The sequence below is a fragment of the Staurois parvus genome, unplaced genomic scaffold, assembly GCF_062004578.1.
Source record: "Staurois parvus isolate SC_StPar_1 unplaced genomic scaffold, SC_StPar_1.0 ptg000108l, whole genome shotgun sequence".
Classification (NCBI taxonomy): Eukaryota; Metazoa; Chordata; class Amphibia; order Anura; family Ranidae; genus Staurois; species Staurois parvus.
In genome coordinates this window covers 1368405-1393476 of record NW_028317904.1, presented here as the reverse complement: position 1 = coordinate 1393476, position 25072 = coordinate 1368405, and the positions used below count along the sequence as shown (strand labels likewise).

The 25072-nt window shown below is 41.2% G+C and overlaps 1 protein-coding gene across 2 annotated transcripts in view; it reads left to right on the top strand.

The window, feature by feature from the left end:
• Positions 1–25072, top strand: part of LOC149467487 (MOB kinase activator 2-like) — a 53666-nt gene that overhangs the window by 6642 nt on the left and 21952 nt on the right. For both annotated transcript variants that reach the window (XM_089671596.1, XM_089671595.1), the window contains exon 2: positions 22094–22199. In XM_089671596.1, the coding sequence (XP_089527722.1) occupies positions 22162–22199 (38 nt within the window). In that variant the 5' untranslated portion in view covers positions 22094–22161. The remainder of the gene's footprint in view (positions 1–22093; positions 22200–25072) is intronic.

Genomic DNA, 25072 nt, shown 5'->3' with positions numbered 1-25072 from the left:
TGGTCATTAGGAAGAATGCAACCTGGTTGTAAACATCAGGCATGAAATATGACCAAAGCATATCCCTCTATAGCACAGGTGTCAAACACAAGGCCCGTGGGCCGAATCCGGCTCACCAAGCCATTACACGTGGCCCTTGCACTTCTCCTGTAGGTAACCCATTGTCTCCACCACACCTTGTCTCAGCAGTCGGCAGCAGAGAAGAGAACAGAACTCCTCTGTCAAATCCTGCACCTCTGTGCAGTTGCAGCACCCCCTCATCTCTGCTTCCCTTGATCTTAATCATTTGATCGCCCCTCACATTAACCCCTTCATTCCGAGTGCCATTAGTACAGTGTCACTGCTTTTTTTTTTTTTTTTTTTTTTTTTTTTTTAGCACTGATCACTGTATTGGTGTCACTGGGGATGTCAGTGACACCAAGTTAGTTCCCCCCCAGTGTTAGAATGTCCGCTGCAGTCCTGCTAAGTCGCTGATTGCGACTACTAGTAGGGAAAAAAAAAATCCCAGCATCTATACCGCCATTTGTAAACGCTATAACTTTCACGTAAACAAATTAATTTACATGTATTGGGATTTTTTCTAGCAAAGACATGTTGTAGAATATGTTTTGACCTAAATTTATGACAAAATTAGATTTTTTTTAAGTTTTCTTACTGGACATGTTTAATAGCAAAAAGTCCAAAATATTGTTGTTTTTTTCTTCTCAAAATTGTTAGTCTTTTTTTGCCTCTAGTGCAAAATATAAAAAACGCACAGGCGATCAAATACCACCGAAAGAAAGCTCAATTTGTGGGAAAAAATTTGTGGGAAAAAAAAGGACATGAATGTCATTTGGGTGCAGCGGTGCATGACTGCGCAATTGTCAGTTAAAGTAACGCAGCGATGTAACGCAAAAAATGGCCTGGTCAGGAAGGGGGGAGTCCTCAGGAGAGCAAGTGGTTAAAGAAGAATTACAGTAGAACTACATAGCTAATATAAAAATTGTCGTCCCCCCCATAGCACCTATCCTTACTGACTTGTATAAAGGCCCTTTCACACATGGTATCCTTTTTTGCAAAAACATATATCACATTTTTTGATGCGTTTTCAATGCATTTATAGTGCATTTTTTGGACTCCTGAGGCCCAGAATACATCTGTGAAACTTGGATATGTGACTTAAAAAAACCACACCCTGGGCGCATTTTTGGTGCGTTTCCTAAAGAAATCAATGGGAGCTGTTTTTGGCGTGCTTTTGAAAAGCTCACCAAAGATGCAACATGCAGGAATTTTCAAAACACAGTGCAGCAATGTAAACACTTACATAGGATTTAAAGGGGAATCATTTTCCTGTGTTTTTGTCGCGGTGGAAAGGTGTGTTTTAGCACGGCAGAAGTTCACCAGTGTGAATGGACCCTTAGAAAGATCTGTATCGTTACCTATATTCAGTCCACTCACCGGTCACATGATCTCCCCTGTGTCCGTCAACGGCAGCTGCAGGGGAGAGGAGAGAGCACTCATCAAGGGCTGGTAAAGCCTGGAGCAGCCATTGAGCATCCATAAGCTTCAATGGCCCATCCGCTGACGCTGCTCTCTCCTCTCCCCTGCAGCTGCTGCTGACTTATACAGGGGAGATCACGTGATCAGACTGGTGAAGCCTGAAAATGGGTAGGTATATGTGTGTCTCTTTCATGGATTAGTTAGACAGAAGTGCGCCATCTACAGTAGATCACTTTTCACACGACAGTTGACAGATGGCTGACAGTCAATGTGTTACCTACTTACCACCTGTTTTCAGCCAAAGGGGAATCTTCTATTGAAATTCTGTGCCACAACCGCAAGCTAAGAGTTTGTCTGGTGGTTGCATCATTGCCCCATTCACTTGGGACGTATTTGGCGGCAGCACTACCTGCCAGCTTCAGGCAGCTGGGGTACATAAGTTTCGTGCAAGCAAGAATACCAAAGTGGGGACAGCTTGGATTAAAAAATAAAAGGTATTTAGCAATTGGTTGCGGCATTCTAGTGTGGTGTTAAAGCAGACAGAGAGGAGGCAGTACAACACCGCCTGTCAAATGCTCTCTGAAGAGGGAGCTGAATGTGGGTCACTCTTCAGAGAGCAATGAATGTGTGAATGAGCCCTAATACTCCCCTCTCTTTCAACCGATGCCACCAATCACTGATGTACCGGGGTTGAAGCAGGGAGAATCTTCTGAATCTGACACTTCAAGCTGTGTTCCTGATCCCTCACCACACACAGTGGTTCTTCCTACTAGCGTCAATGTCCCTATTGTATCCTGTAGCAATGTAGGGGGTGGGCAGTGCAGAACCAGGAATCTAGCTTTCTTGAGGTTCCACCTCAAGAAACATCACCGCGCACTCCCAGAGGTGGAAAGCAGAAAGTGCAGGGTCCGGAGGAGGACCAGAGGAGGAGTGGAGTCAGTTACCAGAGTCAGCTGAATGCTGAAATCAGGGGAGGCAGAGATGAGGGGGTGCTGCAGCTGCACAGAGAGGTGCAGGATTTTGGCAGAGAAGTTCTGTTCTCCTCTCTGCTGCCCACTGCTGAGACAAGGTGGGGTAGAGACAATGGGGTACCTACAGGAGAAGTGCAAGGGCCACATGAAATGGCTTGGAGGGCTGGATTCAGCCCACGGGCCTTGTTTTTGACACCTGTGCTATAGAGGGATATGCTTTGGTCATATTTCACATCTCGTGTAACAGAGAGCGCTCCTGCGTTTTGGGGGTTTTGTAAGCGCAACTTACATGTGTTTCTGTGTGTCGCGCATAAGGCAGCCTATTCATTCAATGGACTGCACTATGCGCGTTGTCACCCAAATGAGGCTCCTGCTCCTTTTTGGGTAATGCGTTTTGCAACTTTTAAAGGCTTGTGTTGCCGCGCAACAATCGCAGAAAACTCGCACCGCGTTTGGGGTGCCATTAAAAATGAACAGCACCTAAACATATGTTGTGTGATTTAAAATTGCGGGTAGAATTGCGGTGATTCTGCCAACAATTCCAAACCGCCAAGTGTGAATGGAGCCAGAAAGTGTTTAGTTCAGAAGATTCTTGGCAGGAGAGGTCGGTATTAAACACCTTCCGTCGCAGGGGCCACATTTTAAAAAAAATTTTATTTTTACAACCGAGTCGCCTGAAGTCAGAATTGCATCTGACGTATTTTTGTATGCATACTTCTTGTACTTTAACGCGGGAAAAGGCTCTATAATGTGCTGAAATGCAGGTAAACTCGTTCAGGGTTCCATGGCCGATCTTTAGAATGTCAATTGCACTACTAATATAGCTCCCAAAGAATCACTGAGAGTCGCCAACAATCGCTTAACAGAGCAAATGTCTCTGCAGTATAGGCTACGCGAGTAGCATGTACTAAGAATATGTCGCACACATTTGGAGTTTGAAGTTACTATGCTAGATTGAGCGCTATTACTTGTAAAACAGTAACAATCTGAACTCCATGCAGAAACAGAATCACAAATTCATGCAGGTATGTGTCCAGTGATAACAATATTAAATGATTATTATTATACAGGATTTATGTAGCGCCAACAGTTTGCTCAGAGCTTTACAATATAATGGGAGACAATACAGTTCAATACAAGACAGATAGGAGGGCCCTGCTCCTTGGAGCTTACAATCTAGGATCTAGGAAATTAAAGCTGAAGTCCAGGCTCAAAAACTCAAAAAAACCCATTTAAATATATTCCTTGATAGCCAAAAGAATACAAATACGCTTTGTTTGCTGCAAATGCCTTTGCAAATCCAGATATTTTCCTGTAAAAGTGTCAGTGACCTCATCACTGCGCTGCACTTAGCTCGAGCCACTACAGGCTGCCTGCAGAAAACTACAGGAGGGGGCGGAGGCAAGAGCAGTCAACCTGCACATGAAAAGAGCAGAGCAGTGAGCAGTCTTTTATTACAGGAAGCTCCTGCACGGAGAAAACGTTTCACACTGGATCACTGCACAGATCTGGAGGAAACACACAAAGTATCCCATGATGCCATTAAAGTGTTACTAAACCCTGGACCCTGCATTCACTATATCTGGTCTCCCACAATACACAGAACATGGAAGTGCAATTATTTTAGTAAATATAAACTGCTAAATACCTTTTCTCATCAGCAGTTAGAGCAATCTTGTGACTTCTGTGTCCAGACCAGCACTAGCTAAAGCTTGTAGAAGGAGTTTTATTTCTGCTCTAGGAGGATGCAGGGCCCCTGACCTCTGTCTGACCAGTGCTGATTGGCCCTGTGCTGATCACATGCACGCTCCCAAGAAGAGAAAAAAAACCCTCAACAATACACACCAAACTGAGCATGCGCATGCCTACGGTTCAATCTGGAGATAAGCAGTGGTCGCTTGAAAAAGGGGAGGAACAGAGAAGAAAGGATCAAATGGCCTTTTTACACAATGCAGAGGATTAACCCCTTAGGTTCCTCAGTGAGTTTAACAAGCATTCTTTACTGCATATACAGACTGATTTTACTGTTGTGGGTTTAGTAACACTTTAATAATACATGGCTTTTGCATTTAGACAATATTTGTTGGATTTCGGATTTTAACAATAGGAGCTAATTAATTCAGTCCGTTTATTCAGTAATCGCAGCTTTCAGTTATTAATCACTAGTGATTTCAGTAACCTGATTCAGCTTTAAAAAGGAAGTGATAGGAATGTGAAAATTATGGTATTTTTTGGTGGTTTCCATATGTAACTGGCAAATCTTGGCTCATGAGGGGTGAAGAAGGCTATATTGCCTGATATGTAACTGCATTGTTGAGCTCTGGTTGTTTGCCTCTTGGCTTATCCCGTGTAGGCTGTACCTATACGGGATTTATTTACATTCGAACATGAATGTCTGTCATAACATTCAAGGTACAAAATTGATTGGTAATGACTAATAACAATGGGATCGTTCAGTGCTGAGTCATTTTGACAGATGTTTTTAACACAAGTAAATGTACTTGACAAATACAGTCTATGGCTGCATTCACATCTGAGCATTAACAGGCGATTTTGGAGCGTGTTTTTTTTTTTTTCAGGTATAGTCGGAGCTTTTTTTATTTAGCCAATAGAAAGCTAGTTACTATGAGGAGGAGATGGCTGTTTAGACTTAAGGAAGAACCCCGGGAAAAACCTTTATTTTCACATGCAGTAGGAAATATACTCACTTAAAGCGGAGTGCCACTCAAAAGCGGAAGCTCTGTTTATTTGCCTCCTGCCCCCCCCCCCACTACCATATTTGGCACATTTTTTTTGGGGGGGGGGTGGATACCTGTTTTTGACAGGTACCCGCTCCCACTTCTGGTTCAGTTCGCCACGGCGAAGTGAGCCGGATGTTCGGCCCCCTCCTTCCTCCCGCAGTCTCCTGGGAATTTTAACAGGTTTCAGAAGACTGCTGGACCAATCAGAAGGAGCAGCGCGACATGCGCAGTGGGCACTAGGCTGTGAATCCGCAAGCTGTCACAGCCCACAGTTGAGATGCTGGCGCCGTGAAGAAGAGAAGGACCCTAAACCCTGGACCCTGTATTCTGCTGTGTTCTGCTTTAAAAACGCTCATTTTTAGGAGCTCCCATTCAAGAGTGCTGTACCCTGGGACAGTTAACTGTGTGTTTATTGAGTCAGCAGCTACAGTTTTTGTAGTTGCTGACTTTTAATAAACTAAAAAATGGCTGGAACTTCACTATAATCTCCTGATCCTCCAAGCGCAAGACTGTCCCCACTGCTAGCGGTCTTGTGAATGGATTGTTCCTGACATCACACCCACAGACCAGCTCTGGATGTGGGGGAGAGCTGTTTTCCAAAGGATCGGGTAAGTATAGCTTTTCCTTGCTCCCCTGGACAAAATGAGCCGTGAACTCATGCAGTGCGAGCGCTTTTGCCTAGAGTTCTGCTTTAAAAACGCTCATTTTTAGGAGCTCCCATTCAAGACTGCAGGACCAAAAATGTCCCATTTTATGTTAAAAGTAGCTCAGGTACCGTTTTGGACTTAAGCTTCGATCTTCAGGTACTCATACATGCGCAGTTGTGTTTTAAAAGCATTAGGATTTTGGATTTTGTGCATTTTGGAGCTTCATGCTACAGAAAGCTCGGGTGTGAGTCAGGACTTCAGTATCCTCTGCTTTTCAGAGCTCTAATGTTCTCAAGTGTCACTAAAAGGGTTCTTTAACACTTGTGGTTTCCGACTGAAGATTGATCTGTGGTGGATCGCTTTTTAGAGTACGTGTGACGGGCAGTAAGGAGGAATTATGTTACCTCCTCACTGCCTGTTTTAACTCCCTAAAAGCCCACACTACCATGCCGCAACCGCATACATTGCACATGGCTACTGGGAAGTTGCAGCACAACACCATATTTTCTTGAATAGCGACAGGAGGGTTTTTGTTTTAGTCTATGTATGTATACCCTATCTTCTCAGCTTGGAGGGGGGGGGGGGCAGTAAAAATGTAACTCAACTGCCTATTCTTACCAACCCTCAACCACAAGCATAAACTAGGCTATGCATGGCTCGCATTTTAAGTGATTCCTGCTGAATCTGTAAACGTTTTGAGCTGTGGGTGGCCCTGTTGACTCTACCTGGCTTGATAACCTTTGATTGAAAAATTGCTGGCTGAACAGTGATTTAATTTGTTTGAATGTTTAGTGTCAGTGGGGGAATTGAGTAGTTTCTCTTGCGAACCTGTATGGCTAGCCTACAAATGGCCATACATGTATGAATTCTTTTTTTCGTTCAGCTTTCAGCCTTAATGCGCACTACACAGTGCAGAGGGATAACTCTTCCGCTTTGGCTATTGTATTTTGGCAGGCAACCCCACCAGCTGTTAAAATACCCAATGAGTACTTGTATCTGACTGGTTGCAGGCACTGTTTGGCCAACAGTTTTCCACCTAGCTTCTTTGGCTTTATCAATCAAAGGGTGTTGAAAAGGAGGGTGCCAAAAAGGCCACCAATTAAATAAATTTTGGTCAGGTCGTAAGGAACCAGACAAAATTCGCTCCATGTATGGCCAAATTAAGAGTGGCCATTGTCTATTAGTCACGTCCCCAAAAATAGCAGTTGGACTTAAGCTGCCCATAGACTGTTCAAATCTCGGCCAGTTCGGCAGGGACCAGCCAAGATTCGAACCATGTATGGACAGGCTGAATGTACCCAAGCTGATTGATCGAGCAGCATGTCAGATTTTACATGTGATTGCTAACAGTACTCACTCTGTTGATGCAAACAATTGCTAATTGTTGGCACTTTTGACCTTCGCTCTTCTCCATTGATGGATACGTGGATTAATACTCTCAAGCACAGAGGGTTTCTCAACCAGGCTTCCATTGAGCCTGAGGTTTCCTCCAGAGGTTAACAGGGGTTCCTTGAGCAATTTCTGCATCTCAGATGAGTTCCCACTGACACCATTGGTCTTTTTAGCTATCTATAAGGGGATACTTCCCAATGATCACAAGTGTAAAGAGCATTCTTCCCACTGACCGTCACACTCATGATCACCATCGCATGATGATGACCATCACATGATAATGAGTTGGAGAAATATTAATTTTTAGCAGAGGTTCCCTGAGACCAGAAAGTAATTTCAACGGTTCCTCTGCTATGCTAATGCTAATCTAAAATCAATTTTAGGGAAATCAAAACCATTGCTTGCTTTCATTTTAATCTATTTATGGTCTGACTGAGGCTTGAATAACTTTTTGTAAAAGTCTGTTTTGACGAAGAGCTTCCACTGGTATGTAGTGCTTTACATGCTCTTGTGGGAGTATTTTCTGAAGATCTGTTTCCTCCAAGTATCTTGTTTGTTCTCTTTGTTCAGTAAATATTTGCGGCTTTGCATACATTCCATGCATTGTTTGTACCTCTCAGCAGCCTCCATCTCACCTGGAGTGTCTGAAACAGGTTGGAACAGGAAGCCGAGGATGTAGCCGAGCCAATCTCTTCCCTGACGACATTCCACCCACCCCACAGCAGGTCTGTGCTTGTGCTAGGCCACCATCTGCCACCCTGTTCACATGCTGGGAGTCTCCTGCCGCTAGATTTTATACAACTCACACATCAATACCATTCAAAGCATATTCCTATCATGACATGGAGAGGAGAACGTGGCGTGCTCCTGCTTTTCATGACTTGGGGTGATCAGTGTGCCATGTGGAGGAAATCTGTTGTTTGGGAACGAAGGAATGTATTGCAGCAATACTACCATATGTCCTAAAAATCCTTTTGTTGAGTCTTACAGTATAGGCTGCCGTATGTTTGTTCATTCCTATAGTATTCTGCAAATAGAATTTGTATACTTAAAGCATTATTAAACCCTAAATCAAATATTTAATATATTGCAGCTTACCAATTCATAGATGTGATGGCTGCATTCATTTTTGTTGATAAAGGTTTTTTTGTTTTTTTTTCATCTGGTAAATCTTTTTGTTTTTTGTCCTGCAAATGTAGCACTTAGAGGCTTGAGACAACCATTTTAACACTGACAGGGGTGCTTACAATGGTCAATTTTTATTTATTTATGTAAAATCTTTATCCCAAAAGGAAAAAAACTTGCTGTAATTTCTTATAAAGTGTTAGCTGAAATCTGGCTTCAGTTTGTTAGTGTATCTAAATCTGGTAGTACATCTAACACTCTCTTCTCCCCGACTGACAGTGCTGCTGTACTAAGGTATCTATGTTGCTCAATAGAGTGCCCCACTCTGGATGAAAGAGCAACATAGATACCTTAGTACAGCAGCTCTGTCAGTCGGGAGAAGAGAGTGTTAGATGTACTACCAGATTTCACCTTCTGTTTTTACCTGTGATCTGGCTGGTAACATCTCCTGTAATAACAGGAGGTGTATTACTGGCCAGATCATCAGGTGAAAACAGAAGGAAAAAAGCCAAAAAAAAAACTAATATAGCCACCGTATCTAAGGATTAGTATGCTGCAATATATGATGTTTTGGGTGTAATACTGCTTTAACCACCTCCCGCCTGCCATATAAGGAATTGACCGACGGGCAGCAGTTCTCTCGTTCTGGAAGGACGTCATATGACGTCCTCCCACTCTAACTGCACATGCATGCCCCTGGGGACGCGTGTTGCGGCAATCAGGGCACTGATGATCAGTGTAGCCCCATTAGTGACACCTGTCAGTGCTCATCAATGCCACATACCAGTGCCCATCAGTGCACATTAATGCCACATATCAGTGCCTACCAGTGCCCGTCTGTGCTGCCTATCAGTGCCCACAAGTGATGCCTGTCAATGCCCATTAGTGGCACCTACCAGTGCCTCCTCATCAGTGCAGCCTTCAGTGCCCGTCACTACAGCCTCATTAGCGCACATCAGTGAAGGAGAAAAATTACTTATTTACAAAATTTTTTAACAGAAACTAAAACTTTTTTTTTCTTTTAATTTTCAGTCTTGTTTAGTTTGTTTAGCAAACAAAAAAAAACCCAGTGGTGATTAAATACCACCAAAAGAAAGCTCTATCTGTCTCAAAAAATGATAAAAATTTTGTTTGGGTACAGTGTTGCATGACCGCGCAATTGTCATTCAAAGTGCAACAGCGCTGAAAGCTGAAAATCGGCATGGACAGGAAGGGGGTACAAGTGTAGTAGGCAAGTGATTAAAAAATGATGTGCATTTCAGAAAAGAGATGTTTAGAATATTCACTAATTCATATGTAGAAGCTCCAATTTGTGTACAAAACTGGAATGCAGGGGTGCATAGTTTGCTGTGTTCACATGTGGTTAAACCCCGCATCTGGATGCTGTAACCACATACAAACTGTCCAACTAGATGTGGCCAGAATGTCACCAAAATGCCGACCCTGGACAAACAGGTAGCATTTAGAACTGGTAGTAGGGAATCCAGTGATTCTCGACAGCCACAGTGTGACTGTATCTTAAAGCTAAACCCCCACTTTTTTTGTTTTTTTTTTTCTGTTCACTTTCGATCAAATCAAAACACTTAAATTGATTCTAGAGACTTATTTTTTTTCAAAGAAATAACAAATATGTCTATACTTACCTGCTGTCTGCAGTGGTTTTCACAGAGCAGCCCAGATCCTTCTCTTCTCAGGTTCCCTGCTGGCGCTCTTGACCCCTCCCTCCTGTTGGATGCCCCCACAGCAAGTAGCTTGCTATGGGGGCACCTGCTTCTCCATGTGTCCATTTACACACGGAGTCGCGGCTCAGCCCCCTCTCTCTTCTCATTGATTCACTGGCTGTGATTGACAGCCGATGAGGAGAGGGAGTCCCGGGATACCATGACCCCAGTGCACATCGCTGGATTGAGAGGGGGCTTAGGTGACTATTAGGGTGGGCTGGGGGGGAGGCTTCACAGAGAAAGTAAAAACCTTGAGCCTTTACAACCATTTTAAAGTGACATTAAAGTCCTAAAAAGAAACTGGCATGGGTTCCATGCCCAGTTAACAAAATAATTATGCTCATTTTCAATATAGAAAACTGCCTCAGATCCCCACCAGATTGGACCTGGCATGCAGGATGTGAACTGTTTACCAATAACCTGGCAGAACGTGTACATAATTTACTCTGCTCGTGTAGTGAGCACTCTACACGGGCAGAGCCTAAATCTAAGCAAGGAAAGCCCTTTTCACTGCCTATATACCTGGTTGCTAACCCCAGAAAACCTAGGGTTAATAGCCTTACTCCTTCCTCTCGATTTTGACAGTGGTGGACAGAGGAAGCTGAAGCCAGAAGCAGCTCCAACTCTATTGCTTTCTCTGCCGTATCTGGCACAAACATGGAATAGAAAACGGAGCAGATTGCTTTGCTGAATAGGGGCAGGATCTGCTTTGTTTTATGTGGTACCCAAGGGCCCCTCTCCAGTGCAGTGGCTGCTTTTCAGAGCTGCAGTAATGCGCGCAGCAATTCAGATCACGGCCAGCTTGCTCATATATAGTGTAGACCTCTAAGCCATCTCCTGGATCTAGATGAAATATGCTGTTAGGTGACGACTTGATATCTTGGGAGGAAGATTTGGGAAGTGTTTTTCAGTTTTTTAAAAATAAGTTTAAAAAGAAAAAAAAACACAACAAAGTGCAGCCTAATAAGGCCTTTTTGTCTAAATATAACTAGTTTAGGGGATAACAGAGTTGATATAACTTCTATTTTATAAAGCCTGCCATTTTAGGCTACATGAAACTTGAGGTGGAATACATGTAATAAAGTGTATCGTTTTTTTGTTTTGGATGGGTTGGGAAAAGGTTAAAACTATTGTCCGGTTTTTATTGCTTTCCTGCTGGGGAAATTTCACTCTCTTTATGACCTGGTGACCATTGTCAGGGAGATGGAAAGTGATGAGAAATATAAAAGTTTGGGAATTGTCACCAGAACTGGAGGTGAGGGCCAGTCTTTCAGTGGTGGTACCTGCTTGGGTGAGTTCTTAGGTTGCATTCACATCTGAGCAACACAACGTAATGTGGTTTTTTGTGTTGTTTTGTTTTTTTGGGAACGTTTGTTCACTTGAATGTGCTTCCCTACATGCCACTAACATGCCAAAAGTAGCTCATGTACTTTGTTTGGCACTGAGCCAGGCGCGTTTTAGGTTTCTAGTTTTGCCACCTCTTTCGCTCAACTGCTACCTGCGTATGGGGTGCCGTTAAGAAACAATGGCACTGCAAGTACGTTGCACTTTTTTTTGTTCATTTTTGTTCATTTTCCAAAGCGCAGGCTTTGTTCAGGTGCCTTTAACCTTAAATGTTTCAAAAAGTCTTTCAAATGAGGTGAACTTTTGCACGGGGCTCTTACCCATACACACCAAAGAATGCTCCAGTGAGGGGAATTCCCCTCCCCTTGGATTTCAATCTCGCTTCCTCTATGTCTCCAGGATAAAGAATTCTCTCCAACAGGACGCAAACAGCAAGAATAATTGACGTGTCCAAAGTTTATCTTTTCATCATCCAGACCTAAAAAAAAGTGTTGGTTATACTATACATACAGTTTAAATCAAAGAAATGGGGCTACTTTGGTCCCATGGGGCCTTCAAGAGATTGAGTGCTGGGTGGACAGAGCTGCTATCTCATATCAACGTTTTGTGATTTACTGCCAGGCACATAATTTATAAGTGGTTGATCGGCCAGTAGAGGGGTACTGATAGATAATGATTTCTTTTGTGTCACTTGGAGATCTTGTGTGATACAAAGTTCAGATTCGGAGCAGCATAGCTCACATCTATGTCCTAATGCATTTTCCTGGTAGAGTTTGTCAGGTACAAAGTTCTGAAGAGTCCGTTTAGCCCACCCCAGTGTCCTTGTCAGCTCCTTCATTATAGCAATAAAGTGGAAAGAGAAAAGAAAGTCCTAAGCCAGCTGTAGATGAAATTATTTTCTTTCCTGAAGAAAATCGTTAATTCCCCCATCAACACAGTCAGTGTTTTATGTCATAAATCATATGGAAAATTCGACATGTTGGTTGTATCCAAGTTTATCGTTGATCAACTTAGGTACAGTCAGCTGCCCATACATGGTTCGGATTTCAGCTGGTTCCTGCTGAACTGGCTGAGATTCGAACAGTCTATGGCTGGCTTTAACAAAAAAAGAACAAAAAAATAGGGCAGCACAGTGGCTAAGTGTTTAGCACTTCCCCCTAGCAGCATTAGGGTTGTTGATTCAAATCCCAAACATGGCACTACCTGCGTTTGTATGTTTTCCCTGTGCATGTGTGGGTTTCCTCCGGGTACACCGGTTTCCACCCACACTCCAAAGACATGCTGGTAGGTTAATTAGCTCCTGTTTAAATTGTCCCCAGTATGTTTATGTATGAATGAGAGTTGGGGACCTTAGATTGTACGCTGCTTGAGGGTTATGGACAGAAGTGAATGTGCAATAAATATGTAAAGTGCTGTGTAAATTGATTGCGCTTTATAAGTACTTGTAATAAATTAATTAATAAATAAATTCCCCGTGCACATATGCATACAATGATGGAAAGGGCTCCACTCCGAAATTGCCTGTAGACTTCCTGTAGCTGATCATTTCTCCATTACATTCTTACCATGCCCTGTTCTGCAGTTTCCCAGCAGAGCAGCTCGCTACAGATCAGCCCTGTTTACACCTGGGACATTTTCTGGTAAGCGGGTGGGGTGGAATTTGCACTTGAACTCTTTGAAAGAAAATATCTCTGCACTCTGGATCGCACACAGCTACTATAATTAAAGGCTTGTAATGGTTAACAACAACATTTTTATTCCTTCAAAGAGCTGCTAATGTTTACAACAATGCTTACTGCAAAACTCTGGGTCATTTTGTTTTTATGTATTTTATTTAAATTAGCCCAGAGGCTGTTTACAAGATAACAATGCAGCTTGGGCTGCAGTACTCATCTCCATATTAAAGCCATCCCCTGCAGGACTTCTTTTATGCCACAAGATGTTAAAGCAGAAATTCCCTCTAAAAGGGAAGTTTTGCATTATGTCCTCCCCTTCCTCTGGCACTTTTGGACAATTTTTTTTTTGACCGGGGGGGGGGGGGGGTAGCTAGTTTTGCCGATGCCACCAGAAGTTCACTGGCTTTTTCTGTAAAAGTGGTTTTGCCGACTGTAGAGCTTCTATTTACATGACTCTTGGGTGCCGCTTGTGATGGAAATAGAGGTACAGTGTTTGTAAACCCTTACATATACCCACTGAAATGACTAGCCTCGGGCGATACTTCTGCATAAGTTGTACCTGTTGATCTGGAGCCCCCTCTCCTCAACAGTCCTTCAAAGTACAAAATTTAGACACTTCTCAGTTCCAGAAGGCAGGGGGGTGGGGATCTGATGTCACACACTGCACACCATAGAGCAGAGAGCTGAGTGTGTTCTGAGACCTGAGTGGAGGGAATGGACACATCCATGCAAACATGCACAACCGAAGCTGTGAGTCACCTTCTGTGTGCTGGAGGGAAGCGGGGCCATCTCACAGGATTATCTGGTGTCCACACAGACTGTCAGAAGTGAGGAATGAGAAAGAATGGAGAGAGAAAACACAAGTGCTTTGGATAGGGGTAAGTACACAGTATAGGAGAATATGCTCATTATATATAGAAGGATATATTTCTATTTCAAAGGTTTACAGCCGCTTTCAATGCAAAAAAGTGTCAAATATATAATTCTAAAAAAGAACATCCATTGCCCCATCACACACATACGAATGCAAACACATGTACATAAATGATTGCACCTCAGTGAGAGAAATAATTCAAAGTCCATCCTTTTTGGTTAACTATAAAACTGAGCTGTAAGGGCATTTAAAGCATCACCCATTAATAAATTTAAGTACAATGATTTTTCACAGTTTTGAGGTTTTAAATATTGGGTATCTGTTTTCTGGACACTACCTACGTCCTTTTTGTTTTGGACTAAAAACATTAAATTGTGTTTGTGCACTAAACTTTATTTTACTGTATTTTTTCCTAAAAAATATAGATTTGATTAGCAGTTGCCCAAATTTTGTGTGACATAAAAAATTGTAACTACTATCTTTTTCTTTTACTTGGCCTGTGCATTCAAAAAACCTGGGGTTTAGAGAATTTGATGCAAATTTTAATAAAAGAAAAACATGCTCCAGGAAGGAACTGGTAATATCGTAAATGATAATATTCAGTATTTTTTTTTTAATTTCTAAAGTTACTTTTACTTCTAAAGTAAAAGTGCTTGGAGTTTCAGTGAAGCAGAGACACAGTGGTGTTGATTTACTAAAGCTGGAAAGTGCACAATCAGCTTCTAACTTCACCTTGTTCAATTAAGCTTTGACAAAGAAAAAAACTGGAAGCTGATTGCTTTCTATACAGAGCTGCACAAGATTTTGCACACTCAAGGTTTAGTAAATCAACCCGTGTTTTCAGCTCTAGCAAGAATTTAGGAACACACTAGATCATTTGGTAATAATCATTATTAACAAAATTGATGGTGATACGGTAAATGATGATTATTATTATTATTACTCTTTGACATAGACTTTTATTTTGATGCATATCCAAGTGTAAGGCAGCTCAGGATGTTGTAGACTTATGCTATACCGGTTAGGACAGGTATGTAGCACATTTTGCATTCAAGGCTGTCCTTGGATATCATATTTCTGGTGTATGTTAATGGCTCAGGATAGGGTAAGTTTTGCCTAAGTAAATATTGAAGGATACAACAGTAGAAACTACAAGAGGTTGCAGCTGTTTCTGGGCGCCAGGGCCTTATAGGAAGCCTGCAGTGACACCCATTATGGCTTGCACTTCAGTTAGAGGGAATGGATCATCTCCAACGCCATTCACAGTTGGCTGGTGACCATATGTTTAGGATCATCTATTGCGTGTAAAGGTTGCTTGTTTATTGAGCAAAATCTCTGAATCTGAGTCACTAGCCCAGAGCAAGCATAAAGATAAAGAATTTTGACTTTCATGATCTGCATATTTGTTCTGGATCAGTAACTCAAATGTATTTATGCCGGTAGACCAGCATGATAGCCTGGCATTTGCTGAAAGGGAATTCGGCAATGGCAGCCTCCATGTTTGTCTCACAAAAGGTTTACGTTCCTAAGCAGCCACTTTATTAACTCAGTAAAAAAAAATTTCTCCATCATACACCAGCACATGCTTTGTGGTGATGGGCATATGTACCAAAACTCATTTTCAACCCCTATATGCAAAAGATTTTTAGATGGCTCTCACCAGAAACTTTCGTACATCCAGCCTATTGAAGGTTTAGAAATTTTTTGCATCCTAAAAAGAAAACTACAGATTTGATCTATGAAACACTCAACTGCCAGAAATACCTATATTTTATTCTTTTCTCTCTGCTTGGCTGTACACAGTGTTAATAAATTCATGGTCGTTGTGCTCATACGTCCGTCATTCCTCACCTTTCTATGAGTACACAGATAAGGAGCTCTGAGTTACACAATAGTCTACATTTGACCTGAGTAAGTTGCACAATCATGTTTAGATGGGCTCTCGTTAATAATTCAGGCAAAGGTAAATGTAGACTTCATTCTGCGACAGCTTGCAGCAAGTCTATTTTTAAACATGCAGTAAAAGGATGGGAAACCCAAGCCTGCATTTTCCATGATATGGAACGTCTTCACCTCTTGATTACGTGGAGGATAATACGAAGCTGGAGCCCGCTGGAAGATGATCTGAGAAAGCGAGCGTGCATGATGTGGATTTTTTTCCAGAACAGAAAGGAAGCATGTAGAGTTCTGCAGAACCTTTGATGTGAAGCTGGGGACATTTTTATTACAGTAAAACTTTCATTGAAGGGTCCATTTACACCTGTGCATTAGAAAGCACATGCCATGTTTTTATCACTTTTAGTGCATTGTGCTAAAAATTAATACACCGTTTTTTTATACGTGTTTTGCATGCATGAGGAAAGTTTGTTTGGAACACATGGGTCACCTATAGAAAAGTGATACTTTAAGCATGGGAGAGAAGTTTGCAGAAAATCAGATGTCTTTTTTGGGGTATTAGGGCCCCTATGTTATAGGTTATTGTTATGATGGCTGCCATTTGCAGAATGTAGGCCAAAATCCAATGCCATGGTCACATGGATTCTCCTGTATTGGAGGACGAGGCAATGTACACTCTGATCCTGCATTACAACAGAGATATTATGGCCAATGCCCTGGGTTTTGGTATTGTGAAAGCACTTGGAGGGAGCCTGGAGCAACATTTTCCACATTAAGGGTATTGAAGCCAGTAAGCAGGCCTGAATGGGATTGAAATATGGATGGTTCAGCAGGAACCGGACAAATTTGGATGCGTTTATGGGCAGGTTGATTGCACTGAAGTTGATCCATCAATCAACTTCAGTACAACCACCCTCAGCTTTTTTTTTTCCTATTTTGACATTTCTATAGCCGCCAGCAGTGATCATTGTATTCTGCTGGTGTGGAAAGATTCCTGCTCTCCTCGCCAGCAGAACACAATAGCACATTGGGAGGAAATCCCCCATCGACATTGATTGTTTTCATGGGGAAAATCGAACAAATTGCTTTTCAACCCATGGTTGAAGGAAAGAAAATTGCATAATGTATGGTCTGCCTTTAGGTTCTCCCTATTTATCCATCCCAGCATGACTTGTTATAGGTTTATGCTGACATTTACGTATGGTACCACTAAAATCTTTTATTTATTATTATTACTATGGTCATTGTTAGTCATGTGTTTATGCTGAAATCTTGACTGCTGAAATTTACTACACAACGTCCTCTGTCCTTTGTAAACATAAAGCATTTTTAAAAATTCCGGACGGAACAAATCCGGCTTGTCCTGTTTATTTTTGCAGTGTATAGCATATATAAATGTTACAGGCCAGGAATGCTTTGCATGTAGATGGAAGTACTAAAAATAGTTTCCAAGTGATTTTTGCTACATTTAGACCTCCATAGAAGTTTTGCAGAAACAAGACTTGACAGCCACTTAATATTAGGGAAAATGCACATAAATTTGCTTATTAGGAGATACTGTTATCTCTTGTGCCCTGAACCACAGTGTATCCTTGTTACTGTACTAGCTGTTTAGTTAGCCCTTATTTTAAAACTGAAATTAAAGTAGAACTAGCAAAAGGAAACTGTACATGTGTGAAACTTTGAATACACCTTTGTTAGTCATCCAATAAACAAGTGAATACAATTTATAAAAATATCACATTTATTCCAACATATTAAAAATATTAAATCCAACAAAGCATTAAAACACAACCATTGTGAAAATTATACAATCATATAAAGCAAGATCTTGAACTTGATTTTATATGACTGTATAACCTTCACGATCCTTTTAAACCACTTATATGCATTGTTGGTTCTGAGGAAGCAGTGGAAGTTGTGAAACGCGTAGACTAATAAACATACAACAAACAGTGGTGGTTGTGTTTTTAAATGTTTTTGTTGGATTTAATATTTTTAATATATTGGAATAAAATTTATATTTTTAGAAATTGTATTCACTTGTGTATTGGATGACTACCACAAGTATATTGAAAATCCCACACATGTACAGTTCCCTTTTGCCTTTGAACTTTGAGATGATACCTTGGTAGTCTATTTACTATCCTAAATTTTCTGCACTCTTCACCTTACTACATATTTTTAAAGTAGAAATATAGGCAAAACGTTTTCTTTTCCATTTTGAAAAGAGCAAGGGAGGGTTATAACCCCTGCCAGATTTTTTTGTATCTGTGTCCCATTGTGGAGATTTCCCTTCACCACCTGTCCCATAGTCAAACAGGAAGTGAGAGGAAATCCCTTCAAATTAAAGGATACGTTCAGATTTTTACAAAAAATAATAAATGCACATTTTTTTGCAGGTAAAAAAAGCGCATTTATTATTTTTTGTATCTGGAGTCTCTAAAGCATTGCACCAGCAATCAGCAGATTGCTGGTGCCATGTAGGTCTCTAGCAGACCTGTCAGTATATTTACTTTCCAGTACGGGATGTACAGACAAGCAGATATACTGACAGGAAGAATCAATAAACTAGTTCACAGAGAACTACAAGCTGAAAGCCACAAAGTCTGTCGGGACTTGTAGTTCATTCACAGAACACCATTTTTTACAATTAGCTGTCACAACAGGGAGGGGCCGGTCTGCTACTTAAGGTGAATTTATCCTTTAAGGAAATTCCTTGGGGACCCCTGGGTCACCAGAACTATTGTCCCCATTGGAAGATTTCTCCTCTATTATTTTTTAGGGGACAACTGAAAATTTGGGGTTTTCTTTTACTTTCAATGATAATGGTAAATGAGACAAAGAGAGGGGGCAAGTCTGTCTAATGGGGCCACAGGTAGAAATATAAACTGAAAGGTGTTCTAATCCCTCTGCACTCCTACCCAAAACTTTAATAAAAGTGTTGCCTTTAGTTATACTTCAGAGCTGTTTTATTAAAAAAATAAGGCACTCCGTGGCTTTATTTCTTTATATATGCTGATTAGCCATAATATAACCACTGACAGGTAAAGTGGATAACATTGATTATCTTCTTACAGTGGTATCTGAAAGTGGATGGGATATATTCGACAGCAAGGGAACATGTTGTCCCTGAAGTTGATGTGTTGAAAGAACAAAAAAAAGTGTAAGGATATGAGCGACTTTGACAAGAGCCAAATTGTAATGGCTATACTACTGGGTCTCCAAAACTGCAGCATTTGTGGGATGTTCTCAGTCTGCAGTGTTCAGAATCTACCAAAAGTGGTCTAAAGCAGAGAAACTGGCAAACCAGCAACAGGGTCATGGGCGGGCAAGTCTTATTGATGAATGTGGGGGGCAAAGGCTGGCCCATGTAGCCCGATCCAGTAAAAAAAGGAGCTATTGTATTGCTGAAAAAGTTCATGCTTGTTCTGATAGAAAGGTGTCAGAACACACAGTGGATCGCAGTTTGTTGCATATGGGGTTGTGCACCCGCAGACCAGTCGGGGTGTTCAAGCTGACCCTTGTCCACAGCCAAAAGAGCCTACAATGGCCATTTAACCATCAGAACTGGACCACAGGAGCAATGTAAGAAGGTGACTGGTCTGATGAATTAAAAAATGGTTTGAGGAACAGAACACGTTTAAGGTGTTCACTTTGCCTCAAAATTCTCCAGATCTCAATCCAATCTAGCATCTTTGGGGATCCATGGATGTTCCACCCCGCAACTTATAGGACTTAAAGGATCTACTACTGACAGCTTGGTGCCAGGTACTATAGCATACCTTCAGAGGCCTAGTGGAGTCCATTCCTCGACAGGTTATGGCGGGTGGTCATAATGTTATGGCTGATCAGTATATGTCCATTACTAAAATGATAGATTGTTGCTACTCTGTAACAGCTTGGTGAGATTCCATTAAACTCGCAAGTTTATGACATATATGTCAGTATCTATCATTTGTGCAATGTTTAAGACAATGTAGGCTCAATTCACGAAGCTTAAACACAAGAATAAGGATCTATTTTTTAGCCATGTGATTGTTATTTTAAAATTTTCGTGGACTCTAAAGGCTGAACTAAAGGCTTTATTCCAAGTGTCCTCCGCTCATGAGGTCCCTTGCTGGCACTCTATCTTCTCCCTGCCTTCTTCTGGGTGCTAATCTTCTGTCATCTTGATTGGCTGGCATGGGATGATGTTACTTCTGCACATGCACAGGAGTGCAGGTATCCCAGCACACAGGCAATGTGCCAGAATGTAAATTGATCTGCTCATGCACAAAGTACAATTCTACAAGGTATTGCAAACAGGCAGGTAAATGCACTTTATAGCAGAAGAGACCTTACATGTTTCTACTGCAGTTTTACAACTTTAGTTCCACTTTAAGCGTTGTGAGCCAAGTTCATGTTTTGCATTCATCTCTATTCAGTTCAGTCTAATGGTCTACTAGCAAATAGACATCTTGATGCAAAGCAGTCAATATCAATATATATCTTACTTTTAATCCCACTTCTAGAATTAGTCTTCTCCTCTGCTTTAGTACCTCTGCCTAAGCACACATCAATCCCAAAAAAATGTAAATCACCAGTGGCATAAATTATAAAAGCTGTCTATTACTGTACTACCTGTGACTTCTACATGTAACCAGCAGGTTCTCCACGTTTAATGGCTGCCAGGGCAGGGTTTGAGCAACATCACCTCCAGCCTTCTTTTCAGGGACTATGTCTCATGATGCCTGTCCTATCTGGGTGTTTGAGATATTGGATGGTTTTACAGCAGTCATCCACTATTTTACTGGAACAAAGTGGGATCTGCTAAACCTCATCAGAGGTCTTCACTATAAATCCACACAACATCTTCTCCATCTTCATCCAAGTCCAAACAATGCGAGCTATAAGATCAAGCCAAAAAAATCACATGTGGACATCACTTAAGGTTTAGTATATCCTGGATCATTTCAGTAATATTGTGGAAGATCGTATATGACGATAGCATTTGCCATGGTGATGTAAAGTGTAGACGCTATTTTATTACGGACTGATGTGTATTCTGCCCCCTGTTCCCTTCTCACTGGCTGTGATTGACAGCAGCAGGAGCCAATGGCTACCACTGTTGCCTCTATATCCAATGAGGAGTGAGCAAGAGCCTCTGCTTTTGTGCTCAACATCAGGCTCAGGTAACTATAAGGAGGGGATGGGGGGGGGGTCATTCAGAAGGTTTTTTTTTACCTTAAAGTGATTCTAAAGGCTGAAGGTTTTTTACCTTTGTGCATTCTAGGCATGAAGGTAAAAAAAACTTCTGTGTGCTGCAACCCCCTCCCCTAATTCTTACCTAACCTATGCCCCCTCTTGATCCAGTGATGTCCACCAGAGCCTTGGCTCTCCAGGAACTCTCACTCCTGATTGGCTGAGGCATTTACAGCCAGTGAGCCAATCAGGAGATGGAAGAGGGTGGGGCCGAGCCATTGCTCTGTGTGTGAATGGACAAACTGCTTGCTCTGGGGGCACTCAGCAGGAGGGTGGAGCCAGGAGCACCGACGGGGAACCCAAGAAGAGGAGGATTGGGGCTTCTCTGTGCAGAACCACTGCACAGAGCAGGTAAGTATGACATGTTTGTTATTTCAATAAAAAAACTTTTATATCCCTTTATTGCAGAGAAAGCAATAAAGTAAAAAAAACTGCCTTTAGAACCCCTTTAATTGCTGTGGATACCATCAACCTCTTATTTTTCCTTAGATTTAACTTATATGAGGTATTGTAATTGATATTATTTCATTCTAGTGGTGCTATCTGTTAACATGTAAAGATGTGTGTTAGAAATGTGTTTTACCTAAGGCTGGTGATTTGACAGACAGATAAACCCAGTATAGTTCTATGGTCTTGGAAAAAAGATTTATTTAAAAATACCCATTATTCTAACTATCCTAGCCTATTTGGTCTGGAACAGTGCTAGCCTTTTTTATTGTTTCTGGGGGGAAAGGACTAGATGTCAAATCCTTTAGAAATGCTCCACAAATGCGCATCAGAAGTAAAACAACACTGACCCTTTCGAACAATATGATCCCTTGAACCTAGTGGTGGGGGGGTGTCATGAATCTGAAGCAGACTGGGGCCCAAGGTGCAATTAATCTACCACTGTTAACACTGTATTGTTATTCACAATGCTAATTTGCAAACAATGCCAGTGAAACAAGGCTCTGACCGCTTTTTTTTCCCAAATTGATCATCAGGACAAACTTTTGAAGAAGCTGTATTCCGCTTGAACATCAGTCTGAAGTGAAGTGTAACCAGAGGCAAAATGGTGTTCCAAGCAGTTGGAAAATTACTCGGAAAACAGTAAGTATTTTTTACATATTTACGCTTTTGTGTATATAGACTCCCTACTCAGTACCTGGATGTTTAGTTGCTAACTACCGTACTGCATTACAAATGTGTGTTAACTGGAACCATCTTCCTATATATTTTATTTAAGCAAGTTATATGTTAGGAAATGGTACTAGCTGAGTGTCAACAATTTAGAAAGAAATTGGATCTCCTCCCCAGGTATATACAGGGCTATGGGAATTGATAAGAGAATAAAAATCAAACACGCAAATACACACATACGTTGAGTTGGATAGACCTGTATCTTCTTTCAACCTTATAAACTATGTAACTATGCAATATAAAATATTGCATAGGGATCATTCATATTTACCTCTCCTCCAGCCAGCAGGGGTTGACTATTGTAGATATAGTAGTTGGTTTACTGCTATGCTTTGAATACAGAACTTAATAGCAAGATATCAGGATATCAGATTAAATACACACTGTGGAATAAGTCAATTGAATTACCCAAAGATAGGACATTCCCATCCCTCTCTCATAGTAGACAGTGCCATTTAGATCTAGACCATAAAGCATCCTGACCAAAAATCCATATGGTCTTCCTTGTAGGCTGTGGGCCTGTCATCTTGGTAGTGGTCCACTACCTTGTGAGTCATTATTATTATTATTATGATTATTTATTTAGCATACCCCTAAATGTCCTGTGTATATCCCTATATACCTCAGCTTAGAAACCACTGCATTGGAAGCTGACCAAAGAGTCTGTGTACATAAAAAGTATTGAGAAAACAAGCTGTGATTTCTGTAATACCAAAACCTCAGTGCAAGAAAAATGATTAAATATATTTATTTATATTATATGTTTAATCATTTTTCTTGCGCTGCGGTTTTGGTGTTATGTCTTGATGTTTTTTCATCTTTGAGCAGCAACATTTATTTATTTATTAGAGCTTTCTTTGGCGCAGGTGTAATTTTAAATATTTTTGTGATTTCTGTGTCTCTGTTGTGAACTTTGAAGATCAGTTGCTTATGGCTACTGAGGGATTGTTTTAATTTGATTCTTTCTTTTTTTTTTTACTCCCTGTTTAAAATATGTAAATACTTTAATGTACATAGTCTGTGCACAAGTTCACTTTAAGGCTGGGACCACAACTTTTGTGTTTTTGACTGATGCATTTCCCACTGAAATTAATGGAAACTCATCAAAATGCATGCTGAAGCACATCAACACAAAACATTGTACATTGCTTTGCAGTATGATGCATATTGGCATTTCGATGCATTTACAACACACAGTAACACAAAGGTGTATTTGGGCCCTAAAGAAAATATCTGCTTTGCTAATGCAGGGCAAAGCAAAAGCTTTGCTTGAGAACACTCCTTTTCAAGCAGCGTATATTCACCTTTCCAACCGCCAGAGAAAGTACCAGGTACTTCAGGGTATGGCAGAGCGTGTGGCTCACATCATGTGAGAGAGTCACATGGAACCGGGATAGTCCTCAGCTCCAGCTAAAGTGATTCAGAGCTTACACAGGGCTATCTTTCTTCATTCCTGGCAACTGAACAGGATGGCGGGGGAGCAAAAGAAAGGTAAGTATGTTCAGCTGGAAAAGAGGGCATTATTAAACAGAACCTGTTACTTTGCCTATTGCAAGGTAGGGGTTATAAAATGAGCATAATATACTGAATATAAAGGGAGGTTCTTCAGGATTTTTGATCCTGGTTTTTTGGTGGCTGCACGCAGGGCTACTGTGTAGAGTGTGTTTAAACTCAAATATACTTTTATATAAGAGATTTTTTTTCAATGGTGTCTGTTGAAGACTTAGGTCTTAGTGCAAAATGTTATCAAAATTGATAAATAAATGAATCCTTACTTTAAGGGTCTATGCACACCAAAGTGCAGTGCCAGAAACCAACATTCCATGTGCGTTCCCACATTCAAACTGCAGTGCAGTTGCAATCTGCAGCAAGTGTCATTATTAAGTGATTGATACTCAAAGCAGGTCGCAAATGCAAAGCGTCGCCTGTACTGGATCACTTGGTACAGAAGTACCATGCGATACGGTTGCAGTGAGTTTCCAAAGTAATGCATGTGCGTCTTTTGGTCTGGTGCAGTGCGATTTCAGCTCATTCAAAATGAATGGGCTGAAATCGCACCACACAGAACTGTATGTGAATCACACAGGAACACACAGCTCATTCCTGTGCAATTCTCGGTGTGAACCGGCCCTCGGGACTAGTAATGTGTAATTGTAAACTTGTAGAGAGTAAAAAAATATCCGAGTCAGGCTAAGGAGGAAGTAAAGATGTATTGACTAGAGAGGAATCTAAGAGGTCGGTAAACCAGCAAAGTGGGAATGGTGATAGTGCTGCCAGCAGTAACTTTGGGGGTAGTGAGGGATCAGAGGTTCACTTGTGACATCCTCCATAGTTTTTATTAGGGTAGTCATCAGGATGATCCATTCCACATATAACAAGAGCCTCGTGTGTAATTAGAGGTATAGGACTGAGTAGGGTACTGAGCTGTGCGGAAAGCTTGGCTTGCATACACTGAGGTTATACATTAATAGATCTGCGTCTAAGCCAGGCATAATTCCTCATGTTATTAAAGGGATTAGTTACCTCTTGTGTTATCTTAATTGTGACAAAAAGCTGAAGATGAAAGCGAGAATAGTAAAAAATGTTTTAAATGCTTTCGTTTTACAAACTTGGGCGAGTCAGAATGAACGTATAAAGGAATGTATTAGCAAAGGTTACCTTTGAAAACTGCATGTCAGACTAAACATTAAATCCAGATATTTAGGCAGCCAAAGCTATAGGTAGAAATTTACTTTCCTGTAAAATTTAGGCTTGACCTGACCCCTCCCCCATCTCTTCCACCC